This window comes from Alligator mississippiensis, chromosome 3 (genome assembly GCF_030867095.1).
Source record: "Alligator mississippiensis isolate rAllMis1 chromosome 3, rAllMis1, whole genome shotgun sequence".
In the NCBI taxonomy this organism is placed as follows: domain Eukaryota; kingdom Metazoa; phylum Chordata; order Crocodylia; family Alligatoridae; genus Alligator; species Alligator mississippiensis.
In genome coordinates, this window is record NC_081826.1 from 238,517,529 (window position 1) to 238,535,961 (window position 18,433).

Consider the following 18,433-nt stretch of genomic DNA (forward strand, 5'->3'; position numbering starts at 1 on the left):
CCAAATTGGCCTTTTGCCAACCTGGCACAGTTGGCTTTTGCCCACAGCTTCTTCCTGAAACAACCACTGAGCCAGCTACGAGCGTTTGAGCTGCTGCATGCAGTCACCTCTTAGCTATGACTCCCCCACAAAATTTCTATGTTCTACTTTCCAAAGATAGGGAGGCATATGGTATGGAAGGAGGTACAGTATTATTAAAGGGCATGCAAGATCTAAGGCAAAGTTATACTTCTGCAGTGATAAAATTTATCTAGTGATTAAGTTTGGTAACATTTATAAGGAAAAGGACTTGAACCTTCTCTTTCATTCTGTATGAATGTTCAGCTGCTGTCTTTTTTACATAGTCACAACTCACACAAACCCTCTGCAATAATTACATATATTCCATAGCTACCATATGATTAAAAGGATTATCATCAAACTGGGTGCTTTTAACTCCCAGCATGACTCTGATCAAATCATGAAAGAAGATGCCTAAAATAGAAGTCCAAGTCATCTATTCTACCTCCAACCTATGTAGAAATATTTCATATCAAGGTTGGATTGCTCTCCACAGTGCATTTGCTGGGTATTTTCAAGTTTGATTTTAAGCATCCCGGGAGAAAAGGCTTTCAGCAATGCCACTGGGAGATTATTCCGCATCTTAACAGAGCTCAGAGTGGTTTTCTTCATATTCAGTCTCAATAGTCCATTTACTATTTATGGGAGAAAATTAAACGGTTTTACTTTTCTATTTACTAGTCTAAATCACTCTATGGCATTTACATTTCACAAGAATTAGCAAACAGTCTTATATCCCCTCACAGTTTCACTCTCATTGTATTCCTCTGTACACTACTGGTGTCTGTCCAGTAATTAAGTGCCCAGACCTAAAATAAGTATTCTAGGCTGAGTTGACCACAGTCTTGCAGAACAGAACTATAAACTCTCTGGTCCATAATGTGAAACTTCTGCATATGTAGCCCAAAAACTGTTCCTGCCTTCTTACTGAAATATAGCAGTCAGACTCATAAAGAGAAATACATAGTTTTTTTTTATTACTAGTTCCAATATTATTGCAAAATTCCAGAGGTAGCGGTTACTAATGTTAAAACTAACAGTTTAATGGGAAAAAAATGAAATGTTAAGGTCTAGCTTCATTTTAAAATGCTATCAAACTAATTATCAGGAAAAGAACAAATTTGAGCTAATGAGTAAGCCAAATGCCAAGTTCCCCAAAAGAAAAACACTTGCCCAACATGTTTAGACTCAAAACCTGCTAAGTATTTCTTCAAGACAACAAATTTAATAGTAGCCTTCCCCTTCAGAGTCTAGTTAGCTAGAAATAGAACTTCCCAACAGACCAAGGACACCACAAGTTAAACTACAGGCTCTCAGCTCCCACCTTTACCACAAAGAGGTCATAGTTTCTAAATTAAAAGCACAGAATTCATTTGAGGAATCTACCATCAAGCTGAGCATTTGAAGAGGAATTTGGCATCAAGTTGAGAAGGTAGAATGACATTCTGCAGAAAAACCTGAACATCTGTACAAGCCTAAAGGGGGAAAAAAAATCTGTTCTTACACTGCACAATTCTTTCCTGAAATTCAGAAAGAAAAGAAAAGCAATTGCCTACGATACATCTATACCAGGGATCAGCAACCCCTGACGTGCATGCCATTTTCCTTGGCACGCCACACCCAGCTTGGGCTCTGGGCAGCTGCTGCCAGCCACAGAGCCATGGCTGCTTACAGTAGGCAGCCAGGAGGTTCCAACGCAAGCCCTGCGGCTGGCAGTTCAGGCTCCATGGCAGGCAGCAGCTGCCCAGAGCCCTGGCCAACTATAGCTGGGAGGCTGCAAACAACTGTGGTGGGCTCCACAGCCTAGCACCGACTCCGTGGCTGCAGTGCCTGTATGTATACCTCTGGGCAGACAGAGGAGGGCCCAGGGTTACACAGCTCCAGGCCTCTTCCTGGCCATGTGCCTGGAGGCACACGCCCAGCTGCCACTGCAACAGAGCTGGTGCATTTTTTTGCAGCCTCCCAGCTGCCTGCCACAGCCAGCCTGGGCTCCGAGCAGCTTTAGCAGGTGGCCAGAAACCTACAAACAGTTGTGCTGGAGCCCCAGACCCCAGAGCTCAGGGCAGCAGCAGGTGCCTGCATGCCTCATCGCACACAGGAGGAATGGCTCCACCCCATTCATCCATCCAGAGGCATAGGTACACTCACTGCCAGCAGTGAGGAACAGGCTCCTCACAGCTCCCCCACCTCTGGCACACCATGTCGAGGCTTGGGTGGAGACTGGGGTGTTTTTGGCATTCCAGCCAAAAATGCTGCCAACCCCTAATCTATAGTACAAGGACTGCTGCAATCAATTTAAATTAGCCTCTGGAGGAACACTCCACAACCCAAGTAACACTGTTTTACTTGCTGAGGTCTAGATAGCCACAATCAGCCTCTTATACCCATATCTCATTTTCATTACTTAAAGTAAAATCAGCACCTGGATACTGTAGAAGTAAGAACTGAGAAAGTAAAATAAGGAAGCAGGCACTGTAATCTGGTAAGCAGCCATAAATTTGGGTTAAACCAGGGCTGTCCAACTGGTGGCCCCACAATGGGGTAGCATGCGGCCCACAGGCCCCTGCAACCATCTCTCCCCTACATGGGAAGGGTGAACTAGGGAGGTGGTTCATAACATGCGTTATTTGTCCAGCTCATACGGCAAAGAGGATTCCAGGAGGCCACACAGCTGCCAGCACTGCCCACTTGTCAAGGTTGGGGGGAGATCCTGGGGGACTGCTCCCACAGCAAATGGCCTATGCAGTCTGCAGCCTGGGGCCACACACCAATGCTGTGTGCAGCCCCCAGTTGTAGTTTTCAGTTAGATCCTGCATGCAAGTACTTGGCCAATGAGTCTAACCAAGACAATGCTCAATTACACTTCAGTCTTTTGGACAAAGTCTCTCTATTACTCAGCAGGCCTTTGGAATCATCCATTATCTACACGGATAAATTTATGCTTCTGCATTTGCTTACTTAGGAAATATATTTAATGTCTCCTTCCAATTGAAGAGACCTGTATCTGGAACAGAAAGTGAACTTGTAACATGTTAAATCATAATATGCATCTACTCGCCTACATGCACCTTTCCCCCAAAAATCAGTTTTCCGAACTTGGGTAGCACGTCTCAAGCAGAGAAACTGATTTTCTTCGCCAGAGGAGAAACATGGAGGAACGGAAGCATAATGACATTGTGCTATACTGCCTGCTGTTTCTCTCATGCTCAGCAGGGGCAGAGTTGTAGTCCGCAGGTTTGTCATTGCCCTGAAATAGAATAGTTTTCTGAAAGCATACTGTTAGGTTTACAATAATTTGGATTTTTAAGAAGTATTAGCTTTACAGCTGAATACAAGGCATGACCTGTGGCCTAGTAATGCAGCTGACCACAAGGCAGAATGATAGCTAGGCCTTTGCTTGTGTCAAGTAATCATTTTAACTGCAACAAGCATTTTCTGAGTTAAAAAGTGAATCTGTGTCTGTGTGCTAAAAAAAATCAGCTACAGCAAGAAGTAAGATAAGACAGAGAAACCATTGTTTGAGCTTACTGGTTGTGTCCTTGAGAAGTATCTTCTACTGTGTAAGGTTTTGCTAACATAATGTTACTGTTACTTAACTTTTAGCTTTTAAAAAGTGCTAGTTCAGCTTAATAGAAATATGCTGTTACAAAGATTTGTAAAGCACCGCCCCAAGTATTGCTTTTTGTTAACCATATAGTCTTGCTTTGTTGTAAGAAGTATAAAAGATCGCCTCACCCTTGAGGGGGGGGCATTTTGCCTTTTGCTGGCTTTATGGTCTTTGCTCGAGCAAATAAACAGCTGTCTTTCTTTACCCGCGTTGTCTGTCAATCAAATTACAGCTAGACAACGGACCTTAGGGAGGTTTCTCCCACCACAGAGTCCAATTTTAACCCTCTTCCAACTACTGCCAAATTGGCTTTTGCCTACAGCTTTTGCCTGAAAAAAAATAGTGAGCTGGCTTTCAGAAAGTAAGCTGCTGAATGCAGTTAGTTTTTGGCCATGACTTGAAAAATCTCTCTCTCTACATTCTGCCCTCCAAAACCAAAATTTGTTTCTTATTTAGGGGTGGGGAAGGGGGTGTGGTATGCAAGAAAAAATTTAGGTATTTTCCCCATTTTATGGTAATACATGTTATGTCCCCAGTCTAACCAAGTCCCCAGTGCTATACTGGCTCATTCCTACAAAAAGGAGAAATGATCCTACAGTGTTTTAAGCTGCAAACTAAAGTATGTTTACATTTAAAAAAAATCCAAAATAAACCACATAGCACTGTCTGATTTAGGTATAATTGGGCATCCCTGAATCAACTGCAAATAATGATTCAGACTTTCTAGTTTTTCCTAGTATGAGGACTCAAGCACAGAAAAGAGTATCTTTATTCAAATGGATGGAAAGATGTGGTCACTGAAAAGAATACAGAGACAGAATCAGAGAGGGTATGTTATAGTAACCATTGTTGCTTCAGACAGTATCATATTTAGCCGTCTGGCTCAAACCAACTTTAGTGAGACAGAACAGCTAATGTTACAAGCAACCTGCCATTCATCCGGAACCTTTCAAAAGGCAAAACTAACAAAGAGTCAGTAGGTGGTCACCAGTATGACAAAATGCTAGTTTTCAGATCGTTGGAGACAAACAGATTTGGTAACTTTATTACAGCATTTTTGCTATTATATGTATTGTCCTCTACACAGAAGCCTAGATTGGTTGCAGAGATCTTACCCTGAACAGAACAAGATACATATTATTTTGGAAAAATACCTAACTGCATTAGTCAACATCAATCAGTCAGTCAGTTTTCAAGTGACCATCTTGCCATCTCAAAAAAATAAAAAAATAAACACTACCACACTGGTACAGAATATGACTGGGCAAATGTTTTGTGCTACTAACTTTCCAGGTTATCATAACGCAGTATTTTCATTTACCTCTGCTGCTTCAGATCCTTTTTTATCTCCTGGTCTAGAAGATGTTCCACTTTTTTTCTTGTCCCCATGCTGTAAGATTTAAAAAAAAAATGTTATTAGTAACATAACTCTTGAATTTTCTATTCAGAGGGATTCTGCAAGCCTTGTGACACTACACATGGGGATCATTTCACCCACTGGGCTACAATGGTGTGGAACATGACAATTATTCTTGTTCACGAACAGAATACAGCCAAAGATCTAGAAGACACAAAGCATGAAATGAAACCACAGGTAGAATTTAGATAGGCAAAATGTAATTAGTTTTAGGGGCAGAAATTGGCTCAGCTGATTGGCTTAACACTATGTTTCTTACAAAAAGTGCTAGAACTTCTCTTAATACCTATTCTACAATTCATCCTCTTACATCAGGATGCTCTTTAACCCACTGCTAGGCCATAGGTTTGATGGCAACTTAAGTCTTGACCAAACTCCCAATGATTTCATTAGGAACTGAATACTGCTTTTAGAGGAAACAGCGCTATTCACTCAATCATAATTATTTTTTCCATTCCCTAGGTTTTTCTTGGAGATATTCCACCACAGTTCTCACCATACCTAGCCCTCCTTATCTCAAACGATAACTCTTTCTGTGATTTCTGGAGTTGTATTGTTAGCATATGAGCAATAATCTTTGCCAAAGTTCAGGCTCTTTTCCAGCCCCTCCCAGGCTTAGTGGGACCCTGCCCCCACTCTTTTCAGGTGTTAGGCCTCTTGCTTTCATATTCCCTGCAGTTGAGTCCTCCAGTTTTGACTGAGTCCTTAAAAATGTAGCGCACAGCCTAACAATCATCATTACTCAGCATCCCCAGCTGAGTTTGGATCCTATAAGCCAAAGCTGCAACCTGTGAACAACACAGCAACCCAAATAGTTTTTACAAAGTAAAGATTGCTTAATATGAACAGTGTGGGAACACAGTAGAAACAAGAGAAAAGGGTTTTTTATTCAGTGAAAAGACCTACATATCCAACCCTATAATTTGATGATGGGCCTGATCTCAGCTACCTGATCTCATCTTTCCCATTGTTGCCTTTTAATTCAGCCTCAAAAACCTTAATTTCAGTTTCTTGCCTGAGGTCCCCCCCTTCAGCTGACTGAATTCAGCATGGATGATGGTATACTATATTACACCTGCATAGTCCTTTTAAGTCTGTAGGTAGCCCCCTTATTCTGATGTTTAGCTTGCTTTCATGCATTGTGCAATTAACTATACCTGGGATTTCATTTTGCACCACGATAACAATTCTAACAAAGAGGTGGACAAACAGTATTTATAAACTCTGACCAGCAGCTCTTATACCCTTTATCTTATTTTCTTTCCCCTACAATAAATAGTGTCTGAAACTCACAAAACCACTGGCTTGTGAAAGTGACACTCATGCAGTTTTCAAAAAAGTCATTCATTTTCTTTTGAAACTGAGCAGCAGCAGGTCAGATGATCAGTTATACAGGTTGCTCCCACTGTGTTATCAAAACTGATGGTTTTTTAACTCAATTTCATAGGAAAGGTATTTTTACTTCACATGGAGTGAAGAGCAATCCTGCAAACTAATATGCATGCATCCTCTAGTGATTTCAGCAGAAATCTACAATCAATTTGCAGGATTCAAGGCTTAAGTCGCTGTGGAGAAATGGAAACACTATATATAAGATGCAGTCAAATGCACAAAGGAAACCTGAGACGTGAGGGAAAATGTCTCTCTCCATCTCTTAGCTACAGTAGGGAGGCAGTGCTTGTAACCAAATGTCGGTTAAAAAAAATCAGGTAAAAATGTGATATTTAGTTTGATGTGCCTTTTAATTAAAAATGTAATATCACATGGTACCTATGTAATCTCCAGGGATCTGGGTTTTCCATTCCTTGGGAAAAAACAGGAAAAACTGTGGATTTTCCCTTTTAACAGAGAAAAGACACAGATTTTTCATTTTAACGGAAATACCTGCAGATTTTCCACTTTTACAAAGGTCTCTTGAGGTTAGCAGAGCTCCAGCTTGCAAGAGCTTCTTGCAAAAAGGGCAGCAAACCCTAAGCCCTGTCCCAAGGGAGAGGGGGCAGGGATAGGGGCTTGAGACTTTCAGTCAGCAAGGCCTTGGCTCAGACTCACTTTCCCTCCTGGAGCCTTTGAGGTCAGTGGGGCTTGCAGAAGGCTAGGGCCCAGCTGGTGGCCCCCTCTGGTGGGGCTGGGGGGCTGCAAGAAGAGCCAGCAGGGCCAGTGGAAGGGAGGGTGGGGGTGTGTGGGTGGTGTCTGCAATAAGCCCCACACGGAGGGCTAGCCCAGCCTGATGGGGCATGGACTGGGAGCTGTGCACCATTGGGCCAGGTGGGCTCCTGCTTGTCTCCGTATGTGGCTTCTGCTGGAGTGCTGCAAGCCCCACGTGGGGGCACAGAGCCCAACTGGGCCCATGGCTAGTGGCTCCCAATCCACACATCATTGGGCTGGGCCGGCCAGCTTCGTGCCTCCACAACGGGCTTCCAGCACTCCACCAGGAAGCCACCAATGGAAGCCTGGCCCTTTGTATACTGCTCCCACCTTCAGTGCTGCGCTCTACATGTGCTGATACGGAGCCAGCCCGATCTGGTCCGAAGGCGCGCACCAGTGGGCTGGGCCGGCTCCATGCCAGCGCATACATGGGACTCAGCTAGAGGCACGTGCTGCCAGGAGCTCTGTCTGCTGTGGGCATGAGCGCCCTGAGGGCCCACTGCCTGCTGCTGCTGATCCGCCAGCAGTGGGGGCTCTGTGCTACAAACCCCACACCAGCCTACAAACCCCACACACACTCCCACACCCCTTCACAACCCCCCACAAACCCCACACCCACCCATACAACCCCCCCCCACACACAAACCCCACACTCTTTCACAATCCTCCCACCCCAACACCACTTCACAATCCCCCACAAACCCCACACCTGCCCACCCAGTACTTGCATATATATAGAAAGTTCCTGCATATATTTCTAAGGGTTCAAATAATGTTATATTTAGTTTAATTTGTAAAAAATAAATAAATAGAAGTAATTAATTTTGCGTAATTCTTTTATGCACAGAAAAATTCAAAATTACATGCAGAAGTCCTTGGGGTATACAGAGTGGTCTCAGCAGGAGTTCTGATTTTCCATGATGAAAAACCCCAAATCAAGTGCCAAAATATATAGGTATTTAGAATGTGTTTTATGTTAGTGATTGAGGCACTAGTAGGCTTCCAAACAGTTTTAAAACTGTAAATATATCAATAAAACACTGTGTTCAAATGACACCTATATATAGTGGCCTTTCATGGATTTTGGGTTTGTAAACAGAGATTTTGCCTTTTTTAACAGAGAATTTGCAATCTTTTTTTTTTAAATCAGAGAAAACCAGGAATCCTGGTAATCTCATACTGTAAGGTTCATCATCCTGTTCAAATTTAATGTCTTTACACATCATAACAAACACATAGCGCTGATACAGGTGGCAGTTTTATACCAGCAAATCTGCACTTTGTACCAGGATACTAATTTCTCACACACAAAGAGTTAAGTTATATTATAGCTAAGGTATTGCCAAGGATAATGAAATCCACAATAAGATTTTCTGCTGACACAGTTACGTCAGTCAAGCATTACACTTTTCTCGCATCTTAACCCATATACCTATGTTGGCAAAATTCTGAAATAGAGAACTGACTATAGACAATGCAATGAAGTTTACCACAGAGAAAGATAAGGTGCTTCACCTACGAAAAAATAATCAAAAGCACACGCACAGAATGGGAGATAACATTGCTGAGAAGGATCTAGGGGTTCTGGTGGATCACAAACTTAACAAAAGTCAGCTAGGTGACAGTCACACACACACACACACACACAAAGAACAAACGCAGTTTTAGGCTGTATCAGCAAGAGCATTAAGCCATGGGAACTGATAGTACTACTCTACTTGGCAGTAGTTAAGCCTTTTCTAGAGCAAGGCTATCTATCTGGCATCCTGTGGAACATATGTAGCCTCTAAGGGATTAACCCACAGACCCTGGGCTCCTGGTCCACTGGGAGCTCTCCCCACTGTTTCAGCTGTTACTGCTGTTGGAGTCTCTGAGCTCCCCTCCCTCCTCCAGCTTCTGCTTCCTACCCCTGCCCCAGGGTGTACCATGGCACAGCCCACTGGATTGAAGAAGCCTGCAGCCAGGGGGACTGAGGGGACCCCGAGAACTCCACATTACACAGACATGCCTGCATGGTGCACGGATGGTGGAAACAGACACACAGCACAAAAGGGGGCATATGGCACAGTGGGTAGGGGGAAGGGGCCACCGACACATGCAAATCACGTGGCAGGGGGTGGTCCATGTGGCATAAGGCCCAGATGCATGTGATCCTTACGGAACATGACTAGGGGGCCAGCAGTTGTTGGCCACTCAGAAGTTGGACAGCCCTGATCAAGAGTATGATGAACAGGAATGAGATCCACATTCTAAGACAGATGTGGAGAAATTGAATTGCAGCAAGCAAGCTAGATTTGGATCAGGTCTCAGAAAAAGATTCCTTATTGTTAGAACAGAAGACAGAGGAATACAATAGACTAACCAGGGAAGCTGCAAAATCTCCTTCACTTGAGGTTTTCAAGATGAGGCTTTATAAGTATTTGACACGGTAATTTAAGAGAAGCATTACAGCATTTGTGCCAGGAATTGGTATTTAAGGTCCCTTGCAAACAATGATTCTATGTAGTCTTAAACTGATGTACTATAAATCTACCCCAAGCTATGTGATACTCTAAAAACTATATGCTGCACTGAATCTAGATGTGCAGGTCCCATGACATCCCTGGAAATTCTTCATGCAAATGTACAATGCCAGAATGTAGCTAGTTTATCTGATACGGTATCAGTTCACAGTAGAGCTGACTGATAGCTCTTGCATGCTTTATTGTACACCATCTGTGTTTTGTTGCTCTTATTTGTATTTTGGGAGGGGAAAGCTGTAAAAGCAATATTACAGATTTTAAGCCCAGTATGCATTTTAACTGTTTAAAGTTGTCACAGTTACAAAGCTAATTTCACATTTGTTCCCTTTCTAGTCTCTAAATGCCCAAAACATCACCTATTTTAACAGCAGGAGCAAAGCCCAAATCCTCCCACATATTTAGGTATTCATAACTAAAGGGAGTTAGATGTCTAAATATCCCTTATAGAATAAAGGATCTCAACACAACCAAGAGTCATGTCTAATCTTGCTTAAAGACTTTCCATCACTTGAAGGAAAGCCCAAACTTCTTCAAACATGTCCCATGTCTCATATTCATTAGCAGGGATCCAGGTTTTCCGTTCACAATGGAAAACACAGTAAAACCTGGACTCTCTCTTTTTAAGGGGAAAAACCTGGATTCTCTCTTTTAAAGAAGAAAAATTCAAGTTAAGGCTGGCAGAGTTCCAATTTACTGAGGGGCTGGGGGGAGGAGAACAGTCAGCACAGGGGGTGCCATGTGCACAGGCACATGGTCACCAGGCAGCTGTAGGTACGTTGGCGGAGGGCGGGGGTGGGGGGGATGCAGATTGAGACTCTCATAGTGAGGGAGGGAGTTGGGCATGGCTGGGGCTACTGCCCAGCCCAGGCAGTATGTGGGGCTTGGGACCCAGGGCCACGCGTGGCTGCAAAGCCCAGGTGACATGAACGACACGTGCCCCTGGAGGCTGGGGGGGGTACGGCAACCACCCACAGGTGGTTGTGTTGGCAGCAGGGGCATGGCAGCAGCGAGCGGGGAGCTCGCGCAAGCAGCCGCAGTGGTGGTGGGCCAAGCGAGGAGTTCCTGCAGGCAGCCACAGTGGTGCTGGCACCAGGAAGGGGTGGGGGAGGGGGGATATGAGCAGTGACTGCCCGCAGGCGCCACCAGGAGTGTCGGCAGCACTTCTCACAGGGGACGCACGTGCACCCACATGCACCCCCTACACATCACCAATGCCAGGTGGGGAGTGGAATGGCCATGAGAGAGGGGGAGCCAGACTCCGCACTCCACTCACCGCTCAGGCCGTAGCAGCCACCACCTCCTGTGGGCAGCAGCCAGGATTCAGGAGCTGCTGTGGGGGCAGGGGACTGTAGACCTGAGTCCCTGGCCCTGTAGTCCTGGTAGCTGTGGGTCTCCTCTGGCAGAGGTGGAGGGGGCAGAGGGTGAGGGGCACCAGCAGGGGTTAGAGGGGGAGATGTGGCTTGGAAATGAGGGACAATGGCATGGGCAGGGCACCAGCATATCAGGGCTAATCAGCACCACAAAGCAGTGTGGACCCATGTCCTGGTGAGTGAAGGGGGCAGGGAGCGCTCTGATTTTCCACGATAAAAAACCCCAAATCAAACCCCCAAAGTTACAGGTATTTAGAATTTATTTTACTATAATAAATAGTGCACTATAGTGATTGAAGCATTGGTAAGCTTCCAAATGGCTTTAAAATTGTAACTATATCAATAAAATACTGTGTTCAGCTGAAATATAGATATAAACCCAAAATCCGTGCTTAATCACGAACTTGGGGTTTTTTTTTTAATTGGAGACTTGGGGGGTTCCTTTAAATCAGAGAATTTGCAATTTTTAAACAGAGAAAATCAGGATCTCTGTCATTAGTCTGGTTCCTTTCACTCAAGAGAGACCACTTGTTAATGCTGTTTTTAGTACCCTTATCTTGTTCTTAACTCTGCCCCCATGCTTTAGCCCTTCAGGTCAAAAACAGCCTAGTAGGCTCAACAGGATACCAATGCCAGAGTCCTCAGAACTAATATCTACCACATCCTCCCTTTACAACCCTCTAGTTTTTGCCAAGTGAGTTTTTACCTTGAACCAGCCTTTCCATATTATACCAACATATTCATGCAATAAACAGCCTCTTAATCAGGGTTATATACTGTATTCATAAACTCCAACTCTGTCAAAGGAGGACACAGCAAACACCTAACTTACAGCTGTTTTAATTGTTTTAATGTCTTGGATGAAGTCTAACATTAGCCCATAACATTTTTATATTATACTATATATAAAGTTAAAAAAATACAGCAAGCAAAATACTAAACTTTTCATTTTACAATTTACCTTGAATTTATGCAAAGTAGGCAAAGAGAAGAGATACCCATGGTGTACAATTTCAGTTTAAGACTTTCATCACTTTAACATGCTCTATACAGCGTACGAAAGTGCCAGAAAACATGCTCTTTGGTAGCCACACTCACCAACTCTACTTTCTCAACCAGCAAGATATACAAGATTTACAAAAACAAGTGACCCAAGTAAAAAGTTCTCCAGGCTCAAGGACAACATGCTAACAGTGAAACCAATAAACAACAAATCTAATATAAGCCCAAAAGGGAGGAAGTCCCAAAGCAAGGGGCTAGTGAAAAAAAAAAAAATCTATTATCCACTTCAAAAAGCCCAGTTCTTTTTTGAACCAGTTACCAACTAAAACCCAGCACGACAACTACTTCATGCCTTTTGCTTATTCCCCTTCTAAGTTTTGTATGTCTTTCCTTACTTAAGTTATAAGGTCTTCAGGGAAGAACTCTCTCTTACTAGGGGACTGCACAATATCTCACACAACAAGAGTCCAATTTCAGTTGGAGTCATTAAGGGTACTGTGATGCAAATATTTTTGATAATTGATTTCCCATGAAACATGAGTGCAAGTGATTTTCTGACCCTGAAACACATGCTTAGTTTGTTTTAGATTGCTTGCTTTTAGATCCAAAACTCAGTGACTCAGGACAGCAGGGACCCTCCTAGTTTTGTGTATGGATTTTACCGCATGTGTTAGCATTGCACAAAGTTTAATGCAATACTTGCACCTAAATCCAGCTATAACAGCCAACCCAACATCCAGCCCAACACCGGGACTCACAGTTCTAACCACCTTTCATTGACACTGGCTAACTGGTTTGAATTCTGACTCACAATTAGGATTGAGGCTGAAAACTGTTATAACTGTATAATTAGATATTTATGTTCCAGCAAACTCTTCGCAAAGCACATCTAATGTGTCCTAGGATCAGCAATGGTTGCAGGTTTTACTTTAGGAAATTAGTGAATTGAATGTTTGATGGCACAGACACCCTACAACTGCTTCCCTCTGTGACTGACATCAAATTAGAAAAAGCAGGCCTTTTGGAAGATGTAATTGAAGGTTTAGTCAGAGTAATCATTGGATGCTTAAGTACAGAATACAGATTATGCCAAAACTCAAAAACTTGTGGTTTACCTAGGGAGGTCCCAGAAAGATAGAAAGAGTCATTGTAGATCAAGGAACTCCCCACAGTTAGGAACAAGTTTACGAAGCCTATTATCACGCAGGAACTTACTCAGAAAAAGCCACCCAAAACTAACTCTGCCTTAACAACAAGATCTCTCATTTATTTCGGCTTCCCAAATGTTTTGGGCTAAAAGAGAATGAATGCAAGCTCTGTTATAAAGCTATGAAAAGCAGCAGCAAAACTTGTAAAGACAAATCTTTTTCATGTGACAGGTCTTTGCCAAAGTCTCACGTGAGACTTCATGGGCTCTGAAAAGACAAGACCCAACTTTAACAGGTTTTCTACCCAAAATAGGTGCAGGACCTTTGGCAAAACCAAGCCATGGCAAATACAAAAGGGGGTGGGGGGGAAGAGAAAACTGCACCTGAGCCCCTTTTACGCTTGACAAAACGGTGGCACTGGAGCCGCAGGATCCTTTCCGAGCTGCTAGATATCCCGCTCAACATCGGCTTTTAGCTTGAAAGACAAGAGGACGAAGGAACAGGCTACCCAGAGAGAGCTTGGGAGTCTCCATCCTCAGAGGCTTTGAAGATCCGAGTAGATGAAGCCCTGGCTGGGATGACCTAGCTGGGGCTGGTCCTGCTGAGAGCAGGGGGTTGGACTAGACCTCCCGACGTCCCTTCCAGCCCTCATTTTGTAGGGCTCCAGACAGCCGAGAGCGGCCTCTCCTCTGGGCGCAGGTCCGGAGCCAGGCACTAGGCGCCCGCGCCGCGCCGCATCGCGAGCCTCCTGGCACGGAGCCGCCTCCCCTGCGGCCTAGGTGTGCCCCGGCGGCCTCCGCCCCCAGCCCGCAAAGCGCAGCCCGGGTCTTTACCGTGGCGTACCACCAGCGTGCGAAAGCCATCGCCGCCCGCCGGATCGTCCTCGCAGCTGGAGCCGCAATGGGAGCACGGAGCCCAGGCCCAGCCCCGGCCCGCCCCACCCCACCCCACCCCGCCCTGCCCTGCCCTGCCCTGCAGCTACGGGCGGCGCGGCGCTACCCCGCCCCGCCCCGCCTCACACAGCTATGCAGGGCAGGGGCAGGCGCAAGGGCACGGACAGGGTGGGGCCGCGCGCGTCGCTATGGCTGCGGGAGGGGAGGGGCGGAGCTGCCCGCGCCCCACGGGCCGGGGTCGTCCTCCCCCTCACGCCCTGCGCCGGCTGCATGGGGGCGTCGCCGGGCTCGCCTCACGCCCCCTCGCCGCGGCGCCCCCCGCCCCGCCCCGCTCCGCTCACCCCCGGCGGCCGCGCGGCGGCGGGCCCCCGTTTCCCTCGGCCCGGCTGGGACATGTCTCGGCGCTGGCGGAGCGAGGCAGGAGGAAGCGGCGGGCTGGCTCCACCGGGCGTGAAGCGGTTTTTCCGATGCGCCCCGAGCCAGAGCTCCCCGCTAGTCCCTCCTCTTCCTGCGGGTGCTCCGCACCACTCCTCTTTCGGGGCCTCGCCCGCACCAGGCTGGGGGGGGGAGGGATGTGGCTGAGGGCAAGATGCCCGCTGGCGGTTTGTCTTGGCGAAGACACCAGCTCCCCGCTAGGCGACCTGAGAGCCGGCCTCAGTCGCTAGCAGAGACGGGACAGGAGTTGTTGCTTTCTCCTCCTCTCTCTGAGACAAAGCTCCGGCTTCATGACACAAGGCCACCCCCGCCCCCAACTCACCAACCTAGAAGTCGGATCCGATCGGCTGGTTTGTGTTAGGCCTGGCCTCACCTCGGAAAGAAACTTATCTTGGCTAGTTTTAGGGAAACGTTGCCGAGAAGATCGCTTTTCCTTCCTCCTATCCCACCTCCCCAAATGTCCGTGTTTTTTTTTAAAGTACCAAAATCACTCTAAAAACAGGAGGAAAACTAGATCTCTGCCCAGAGTTCAGACCGAACTTGGACTCTTTTCAAGACTTCGAAGGGAAAAAAAAGATGTTGAGAGGGTTACTCTTTCAGGTTTTACATCTCTTGCGCACTTTCCAGATTTAGTTCCCAGTGGAAATCCTGACATAAAACTTCTTGTGAGAAGCCAGGAGTTTTTTTGCAGGTACCTTTTATTGGATTGGCTGGAAAGTAGTTGGGGGAAGATGCTGGACAAGCTTTCAAGCATAACGTGCCCCTAACTTCAGACTTGTGGGGTAACCCCACAGCTCCAGGCTGTCTCCGCGCTGTTCTGCTTTGTGTTGCTAGAGCTTGAACCAGCTCTTGGTCGTGGGAGATCTCTCCTGCCAGCACATCTCAATCTCACAGCAGGACCGTCCCTAGGGGGGGCAAATCGGGGCAACTGCCTGGGGCCCCATGCTTTGGGGGGCCCACGCAGAGCTGAGCAGCCATGGCTCCTCCTGCAGGGCCCGCCTAGTGCTAGTGACTCCACGCCGCCACTTGCTTCATGTCCGGCTGCTTGCCACCCCCCGCCGCTGCCACCACCAGCTTCTTCACATCTAGGTCCCATGCAGACTGCTATTCCCTAGGTCCTGCACCCTTCTAGGGTTGTCACTGCTCACAGGCACTTTGACCAGACCTTATAGTTTGTGAAGGAGATCCAGCAAGGCCTTGGGGTTCCCTGGGTTTGTGAAAATAGGTCTGCTGGCCCCAAGGGACCAAAACATCTGCTGCTGCCAGCTGCTGCTGCAGAATCACTCTCGAGACAAAATGTAAAAGGAAAAGGCCACAACAGGTTTATAGGCAGACAAGGTTCTTGGGGTAAATCCAAAATCTTTTTTCAGACCAACTCAGATCATTGGAAAAATTCTTCTTAAGCTTTCGGGCACAAACCCCCTTCACCAGGCTGAGGAAGCATCTACAGATGGTCTGTGCTCTTCCTGGATGAAGTGAATGAAGAGGTCACTTTACCACTCCATCCAGGAAAAGCAGAGACCATCTGCACATACTGCCTCAGCCTGACGAAGGGGGTTTGTGCCCAAAAGCTAACTAAGAAGAATTTTTCCAACTATTTGAGTTGGTCTGATAAAACCTTGTCTGCTTATGTCCTTAGATCAAGACAGCTACAACCTACACCCCTGAAACCACAGGTTTATTGCCTGCAAGTCCTACTACACATTCAAATTAAAGCCAGATAGAAACTAACTACAGAGCTGTCACACAGTTTCAAGCACTATCTTTATAGCTGGTTGGCTCTTTTTATAGGTGGAGACTCATTTTTATGGTGTGATTAGTACTTTACACATGTAGCTAGTTTAAATTTATTGTGCCATTTGCCAGTTAATTGTGTGATAACTGCTTTGCACTTGTGGCCAGTCTTGCTTTGCACAGGTGACCAGTCTAAATTTATTGGGCAATTAACCAGTTAATTGCATAATATAAGTAATGTGTAGCAGGGGCTTAAGAGAAAAACATAGGGAAAAGATCTGGACACAAAAATACAGAAATAAAACAGAAATGCCTCACTATTCCCTTTTAACTTGAAATAGCTGCCTGGTCTTCTGCTTCAAACAGCTAGCAATCTGCCAACTTCTGGGGTGATCCTTCAACCTCCTTGCTCAGATCTGAAGTTTGGCACTTGGAGTCTTAAAGCTTGATTAACATTTAGGAGCATAACTAACAAGTTTTGCACACTGGGCAAAACGTCCCTGGGTGGCTGTCAGATTCTGAGCACCAGAAATTGAGGTTGGAGGAGAAAAGAAAGGAAAAAGGTCAGTCTTACCTACTCCAGGGACTCAAAGACTGCTGCTGCTGCTGCTGCCATGTCCCTGCACCTAGCCCCTACAGCCAGGGGCATGGACTGCTCTTGCCAGCAAAGTCTTGGGGAGAAGTTACCATTCCAGCACCAAATCCATCTAAATTAGATCCTGGGGTTAGTATCTCTCTCACCCCCTGCTTCTGCAGTTAAGCTGCTGCTAACCAGGGTTGCCAACTGTCAGTAAAACATCAGGCTAAAAATGGCTGTCAGTAAAGTCCACAAAAAACCAAACCATACTGGCGGAAATATAAGTGGGGGGGGGGGTCGACAGGGAAGTCCCATGTACAAATAAACTGAGGGCCTTCTTCTGACCGCACCCCATAGTAAAAACTAGCCACAAGCAAGAATTATGCCCTGTCTAAACTGTAGACAGCTTGAGTATGCAGCAGAGATAGGATGGTGGGTGGGATGGAAAGGAGAAGATAAAGGTGAGGGGATGTCTATAAGTAGTTTAATATATGAATTTAACATAAATCTTTTGTGTGCTCATCGAAAAAATAACTGGTCACAGCAACAGGTCTAACAGATTGTACTGCATTCCTGAGGCTGCAGTGCATAGGATACTCCCTGCTAGCACAGTACTACAGGAAGAGGACAGAACCTGCTTCAGTTCCACACCCTGTATTGCCCTGCTCTTGATAGCTGAAATTTGAGCTCTAGGACTGAAACCATGTGATAAGGCAAGACTATGAGAAACCCCAATAATTGAGGTCATTAGCCTATCAATTATTGATGAGTGGTCAATGTAAGTGCAAATCCCTTAGGCACATGCCTAACTAAGCATTAGAGCAATCCCATTGACAAGTTAGATGTGTATGTAAATAGTCAGACATCTCTCAGAGAGCCCATGGAGCCTTCCAGTTCATTAAATAGTTACTCAAATAGATCTCAACCTACCTCCAAAGTTGTATAACTAAAATGGTATTCATACGTTTGTTTATGTGTTTGGGTAAAACAGTATTTATATGCACAATACAAATGTATATTTTCTAAGTACAGTTATGTATCCCTAACTATGCTTATAACTGGACAGGTTCTGATGATTAAATCTAATCCCTTGCTGTTGCAAGCAAATACAACCTAGAAACTCTTTCATATGCTGATTGTAACAGGGTTCCACTCTAGGGGTGGCTGCAATGCCCCTGGAGCCCTCTTAGCCACTGTGTAGTCTGGCTGTCTTTGGGTATTCTCTCCTGCCACACCTTGATGTTATTCTCTTTTAGAAAAAGGGAGGCTGCCCCAGGGCTTCCCAAGCCTGATCTCATCTCATGAATTTAGGTTTCTGTGCTTACTGGCTTAAGGGCTAATTACATGGCTCCAACCTCCCCTTACACCACACTCACACCTAGCATATGTCAGGAGGAATGAGTGTCACGTGCCCCTCCTGGGCTATGTGATCCCAGCCCCAGTTCTCACCCCTCTCATACTAGAAGTACCTTGGCCCCCTTGGTCCCCAGTTGTGACCTCCTAGTCTTTGGCCCTTTTCTCTG

General features: G+C 45.7%; 1 protein-coding gene across 4 annotated transcripts in view; it reads right to left on the reverse strand.

The window, feature by feature from the left end:
- CAST (calpastatin) overlaps window positions 1-14,664 on the reverse strand; it is an 83,805-nt gene extending 69,141 nt beyond the window's left edge. Inside the window, exons 1-2 of one of the 4 annotated variants that reach the window (XM_059724998.1) lie at window positions 14,506-14,664; window positions 4,989-5,057 (exon numbers count right to left, since the gene is read on the reverse strand). In XM_059724998.1, the coding sequence (XP_059580981.1) occupies window positions 4,989-5,057; window positions 14,506-14,559 (123 nt within the window). In that variant the 5' untranslated portion in view covers window positions 14,560-14,664. Of the gene's footprint in view, window positions 1-4,988; window positions 5,058-14,104; window positions 14,209-14,505 lie in introns of those variants that run through there. The other 3 variants (XM_059725003.1, XM_059724999.1, XM_059725001.1) reach the window with 3 other exon arrangements.
- Window positions 14,665-18,433: the final 3,769 nt, after the last annotated feature.